Source organism: Vipera berus (genome assembly GCF_964194415.1).
Source record: "Vipera berus genome assembly, chromosome: 5".
Taxonomy (NCBI): domain Eukaryota; kingdom Metazoa; phylum Chordata; class Lepidosauria; order Squamata; family Viperidae; genus Vipera; species Vipera berus.
This window is the reverse complement of record NC_138207.1, coordinates 6,680,725-6,687,482: the sequence shown is the minus strand read 5'-3', so window position 1 is coordinate 6,687,482 and position 6,758 is coordinate 6,680,725. Positions and strand designations below refer to the sequence as shown.

Sequence of the window (6,758 nt, the reverse complement as noted above, 5' to 3'; positions counted from 1 at the left end):
TTCCTTACTAGCTTTTTAATTGTCTCTTTTGAAAGTTGTATAAATGTAGTTTATATGTATGTGCCTGTTGATGGCTGATTTGTCTGAGTGCCAAGCTTTCAGGAATTCCCTAGCATTTTTGGTTTTAGCTGGGTCTGTGATGCTCATAGTTTCCCAAACTGTGGTTGAGTCTGACCATGTGCCGTGAAACTTTCATCAAGTCTTCTGACTGCTAGTTGTTGTTCCTAGATGTGCTCTGCTGGTCTTCTGCTTGCTGCCCTACATAGTGGTTACAATACTTACACTTTATGTTAAGATGGCTTCTTGATTCCCCCCCCCTGGGGCTATTATGAGTTTTGGTTGATTCCATGTGTCCTTTTTGATTTATTCCATCTGTATTGCCCTGGCAAGTTAACATCTAGAAGATATTCCCCAAATTAATTAATTTGAATCCCTTCCATGTCAAGTAGACACTGAAAAGCTATGTATGACAATAACAGTTTTAAGCACTAGTTCTGCAAATTTAGCTAAGGGCATATCCACAGACTTTGGATCTATTTTAGCGTGTGATGCCTAAAAGAATGTCTTTTCTGTGTGATCCAATCATTTATTAAGAATATCAGGAGAGGTCTATCTTTTGAGGCCATAATTTGATTAGGTGATACAGGCAGACCTCGACTTACGACCATTCATTTAGTGACCATTCTAAATTACAACAAAACATTAAAAAAGTGATTTATGACCGTTTTTCATACAACTGTTGCAGCATCCCCATGGTCATTTGATCAAAATCTGGATGCTCAGCAAGTGGCATGTATTTATAATGGTTGCAGTGTCCCTGGGATCACGTGGTCCCCTTTTGTGACCTTCTGACAAGCAATATAAATGAGAAGCTAGATTCACTTAAAAACCATGTTACTAACTGAATGATTCACTTAGCAAACATGGCAAGCAAGGTTGTAAGGCGGGACAAAACTCACTTAACAACTGTCTTGCTTAACAATAGAAGTGTTGGACTCGGTTGTGGTCATAAGTTGAGGACTCCCTGTAATTTTATTTTTTATTTTTATTTTAATTCCATTTATATCCCGCCCTTCTCCGAAGACTCAGGGCGGCTTACAAGCTTAGCAGTAGCCTTCATTCTATGTATATGCCTGCTTATTAGGGCTTTCACACCCCCCCCAAGCGGCATTATTACAAAGTCAGCTTAATTGCCCCCAACAATCTGGGTCCTCATTTTACCTACCTCAGAAGGATGGAAGGCTGAGTCAACCTTGAGCCTGGTGGGACTCGAACCTGCACTAATTGCAGGCAGCTGGTGTTACTTAAGGAGGCATTAGCCCACTGCTCCACCAATTTGGGACCAAGCTTCTTAGGTATTGCCTCAGAATTGCTTGCTGCAGTTGAAAGAATCTCAAATACATAAAATGGCACTTTACGGGTTCTGTAGGAGAACAGAATGTGGAGGGGCTGATGATTTGGCATAGTTTCGTGGTTTGACAGAATGGTGGCTTGCCCTTCCTGATGTGAAATGGGATGCAGAGCAAGCTAGAGCTTTGGATAAATACTCACAACCTTTTTTTTGGGGTGGGTGGGTGGAGGAGTTCCAAACAAGGATATGTGCTTGGGACTTGATTTAGACCTATCAAAATATAGAACTTATCTATAGTCTCCCAAGGAACAACCTAAGATTGTCCCAAAGGTATAATTATCTTTACAGGAAATGAGGTTGTGCTGCTTATGTTTAATTAGAAATAAATAATTTTGTAGCTACCAATTCCAATCTAGGTGTTCAGGTGAGCATCACTACACACAAGATAATACTTTGGGTTCGCAGGGCAATTATCACCCACTCTTTTGCAATGCATAATCAAGCCAGGCGATCCATATGAATGATCACAAGGCCCAAACACCCCTACTGGTCTCAAGTCACAATGGCCTAGTAAAGATATTGTTCAGCAAAATAATTCCAGTCACCTTGGACCTCAAAATAAAGCCAAAGGGTGGCACGGTGAGGTGAGAAATAACACTGAACAAGTGCCAGTGAGATGGAGAAGGAATCTCCTCTTGCAATCTGACTGGCATTTGCCCACAGCACTTCATTAAGAAAGGTTGGGAGCTTGTTCACTAGCAAAGAAGAGCTAATCAGGTGTCATCTTGTTTTGGCAATGAGCCAATCAGATCGCAGCAGGATCCATTTATGGATGTCATGTATGGAAGCTGAGAGGAGGACAATTCTCAGTGTGTTATTGTGATCGCTATCAAGTTGGGTTTTTTGTGTTCTTCCATTTAGTGAGCTTGTAAAACATAACAAAATTAAAGTAATGGTGCAAAGAGTTGACTGGTCGCCCAGAAAGCGATGTAAAAATAGTATTATTAAGTGAACAAGGCTACAGTTATAAAGAAATTAGAAGAAAAATTGGTGGAAACTTAACCAAAGGTGGCATTTCTACTGTACACTTTTCCCAAAATGTTTCCACAATTTTGGCCACTACTGCAGATGATATTTTTTGATTGATCTGCAGAATTAAATAGGAACAAACCCAATTAATTTTGTTTTGGGAGAACAGTCCAACTTCCCATTGGAGCACGTGGGGAAGATCAGAGGTGGAGAGGACATTGATGGGGGCAAGGCACCATGGTACAAGTAGTCCTCGACTACACAATTGAGCCCAAATTTTCTGTTGCTATGCAAGACAGTTGTTAAGGGAGATTTGCCCCATTTTACGACCTTTCTCCCCACAGTTCCCACTTCTCACACCAGAAGTGGTGCCATGGAATACCCCGCCAGATGTGAAGATGCCAAAGGAGCACTGCTAGTGAAGTTCATGGAGTGTGGTTCGACCATCAATTCAGACATCTACTGTGAAACGTTACGAAAACTCAGACAAGCCATCCATAACAAGCACGGGGCATGCTGACTTCCAGTGTGGTTTTGGTTCATGACAATGCTTGCCCGCACACCACTAGATGCACCCAACAACTTTTGAAGCAGTTCCGTTGGGCTGTTTTTGATCACCCCTCCCTCCCAATAGCCCAGATTTGGCACTGAGCGACTATTACTAAGGAATTTCAAACCTTGTAAGACTTTATGACAAATGCCTCAATTTGAATGGCAAATATGTCAAAAAGTAAATGTAGTTTTCTAATGTATGTAATACAAGTTCTGTATCTGGGAGTGTCTGTCACTGATAACCAAACGGAGGTTTATTTCCAAATTGCCCTCCTACAAACATTGTGACATACTGCTGTGATGGTCAGGCACCCTTATACATGCATACAAGAATCTACAAACCCAGAAAACGGTCTAGATCAGTTATCTTGTTAAATGTGTGTTGTGCAAATGCAACCCATGACTATCCGCTAAGTAAATATTTTAGATCACGTAGGCCAAACTGGACCTGCGAATTTTGCTTGCCTTCAATATTAGACCTGCCTTCCAGCTCTGTCAATTATATGAGCAATGCATGCTTGAATTAACCACACATGATTAGGTGCACGTGGATGGTGCGGTAAAGATCAAATTGTTTGAACCTTAATGGTTCTAATACCCGGCAGCTGACCTTGCAGGCTTGCTTATTAGTCTAATGATGTAAGTGATTTCATACTTTCATTTAAAAGGGAGTCGTGGGCTGACTGAAAGAACTGGAAAAGTTTGCGAGGCCGGAGAGAAGCTTCAGCACATCTACATGTAACTTGGCAAGTCCTGACAAAGAAAAAGAGGAAAAAGGAGAATGTTTGTAACAGAACTCTTGTCAGTCGCCATTCTTCTGAGCCTTTTGATGCTCTACCTCCTACGGCAATTCTGGTTTCGTGGTCATTATCCTTTGGGATGGCTTCCGTTGCCTGCCACCGGAAGCTTATGGCAAGCTGGCATCAGGCTTTACCAAGAGACTCTGTCGAAGGTAACCTTTCTGAATTAACTGCTAAATTAAATCTGTTAAGTTTGGTGAGTTAAAGGATTTGGGGAGATAAGCGTGAATCATTTTTCATGGAAAGGTAATGTTGGTTCAAATGATCTGGGCCATCCTTGGGCACATTGTTACAAACTTCTTGGAGCTCAGTCTTCAAGAAGAAAAAGAGACGGGCAAGGATGCCATCAGACCTGATGTCAGAATTGTTCTTTCAGTTGTACTGGCAAAGACAGATGTAGGTGTAGGCTAAACAAGCTACAGTTTACATCAGGGGTGTCAAACTCAATTTCATTGAGGGCTGCATCAGCATTGCGGTTGCCCTCAGGGGGCTGGGTGGGTGTGGCCAGGGTGGGCGTGGCCTACTGGGTGGGCGTGGCCAGCTCTACATTGTTCGCATGAAGGGTGCCTATGGGGGCCTGGGCAGGAGTGGGACAGATCTGAGGGTCTCTGGCAGAAGGAGGGTCTCTGGGCCAGGGCCAAGGCAGTGGGGGCCCATTCCCTCACTGTTTCTAGGATGGCTTTGCGGGCCGCATGAAACCACTTCGTGGGCTGGATTTGGCCCCCGGGCCTTGTGTTTGACATGTCTGGTATATACTGTTCCCCAGTCTCTGTGAAAAGAAACCAGGCTTAAATTGTGCCTTTTTCTGCAGGGTCCCTGTGATATTGACTTCACTGTGTTTTCAGCCCAGGTGTGAGATACCTTAAAGCAGGGGTGTCAAACTCATATTTATTGAGGGCCGCATCAGTACTGCGGTTGCCCTCAGGGGGCCGGGTGGGTATGGCCAGGGTGGGCGTGGCCTACTGGGTGGGTGTGGCTAGAGTGCGTATGGCCTACTGGGTGGGTGTGGCCAGCTCTACATTGTTCACATCAAGGGTGCCTATGGGGGCCTGGGCAGGAGTGGGACAGATCTGAGGGTCTCTGGCAGAAGGAGGGTCTCTGGGCCAGGGCCAAGGCAGCAGGGGCCGTTCCCTCACTGTTTCCAGGATGGCTTTGCGGGCCGCATGAAACCACTTTGCGGGCCGGATCCGGCCCCCGGGCCTTGTGTTTGACATGTCTGGTTTAGAGCCTCTTAGAGGGGTCTCTCTCTAATATTCAGATCTGTTACAGCTTTATTCTAATTTTATATATATGGAAGTCTTCAGAAATGAAGGCCTCCTGTATCACTCATTTGACCCTCCTTGATTACAATATCCATATACACCACACCTTCTGTTTAAGGAGGGTTTTTCTCCATCTTGATGGCATTCTTGTCAAGGTCCATTCTTACCCTGTTTTATTCTCTGTTAGCACCTGGCAAATAGAGCCTCTACGACATGCATGCCAAACTCACGATGTCATGTGACGTAGCGTGACGTATCGGGACTTTTCCCTCATTGCTGGCAATAGGGTGGGTGCGGTTTCAGCATGACGTATCTAGTCTGCGGGCCAGCAGTTTGACATGCCTGCACTACAGCTTCTCAGAGCTTAGGACAGTGGTGGTGAACCTATGGCCCGCATGCCAGTGGGGGTACTCAGAGCCCTCTCTGCGGGTACGCGTGCCATCGCTCCAGCCCCACCTCTCCCCACGGCTCCCTCCTCACCAGCAGCCCCCCAGAGGAGATTCACCCCCAGGTGTGGCCCGCATGGAGCAGCGCAGCCAAGGACATTGCAGCCAGGCAGCAGGGACAAGACTCCGCCCTCATGCCCCGTCACATGCAGATGATGCTGTGGGGTACAGGCAGATGGCGTGGCCGCCATGGCACTGCTGGGCCACCTGGGCGATCTGCTGCAGTTGGCTGTGGAGGCGGTGGGTGGTCCTGCAGGTGGGTGGGGTGGGTGGTTGTTTTGGGGCACTCAGTCTCTAAAAGGTTTGCCATCACTGGCTTAGGAACTCACCAAGTCTAAATTTGGTATTGTCAATGGGAATCTTTGAGCAGATACTCTGATCCTGGTTCTCTATTATTAATTTAATTTTGTATTGAGTTACACAATGGGAATAAAGATTATTCTATTCTATTCTATTCTATTCTATTCTATTCTATTCTATTCTATTCTATTCTATTCTATTCTATTCTATTCTATTCTATTCTATTCTATTCTATTCTATTCTATTCTATTCTATTCTATTCTATTCTATTCTATTCTATTCTATTCTATTCTATTCTATTCTATTTTAGAGGCAGAGAGGATGGTGTTGGAGAAGATATGGATCTGACATAAATTAACTTCTTCCTACTGAGAACTGCCATTGCTAAATGATGGAGTTGTGAAGCATGATGCCATGTGACCGCATAGCTTAGAGACAGCAATCCTGACAGTCCCCATTGCTATTTTTAAGCAAAGATCATTGGGCCATTACGTGAGGATCTCTCATGATCCCATCACTTTTGTTAAGCAAAGAGCATGGCTCATTAAGTGAGAATGTCACATGACCATAACCTAGGACTTCCTGATGGCTTCCCCTAAGCAAAGTCAATGAGGAAGCCAGCAGGAGATTGTAATCCCAGGTGAATCCCAAGCAGGCCAGAGGGCACATGAGTCCTATGGAGTGAGATGGGGCAGAAGGAGATACTGCAGCAAATGCACAGGGGCAGGGGAAAAGGTGAGGTGGTGTAAGTGTGCTACTGGGTATGAGATCCCTGGGAACATGTACTCTGTAGCAAGGCTCCTCCGGAGAAAAACTGGTGGGAGTGACTTTGTCAAGCACTGGGGAAATCATGAGATTCAGGCAGTTCAAATGAGTATAAAGATTTATTGCGAGCTTAAACTCTCTACATGAATCTGACCAACTGGCTGTTAAGGGAAATGAGTGGGAGATAAGAGAGGCATTCAAGGTAAGATGGACTTTGGCCTCTTGCCAAGGTGCAGGGACTGGTGACTTATGA

General features: G+C 44.9%; 1 protein-coding gene across 1 annotated transcript in view; it reads left to right on the top strand.

Annotated features, from left to right (window-relative positions):
• Window positions 1-3,713: 3,713 nt before the first annotated feature.
• LOC308668903 (cytochrome P450 2J6-like) overlaps window positions 3,714-6,758 on the top strand; it is a gene marked incomplete at both ends in the record, with an annotated part of 30,285 nt that continues 27,240 nt past the window's right edge. The window contains one exon of the mRNA XM_081329170.1: window positions 3,714-3,884. Within this exon, the coding sequence (XP_081185296.1) occupies window positions 3,714-3,884 (171 nt within the window). The remainder of the gene's footprint in view (window positions 3,885-6,758) is intronic.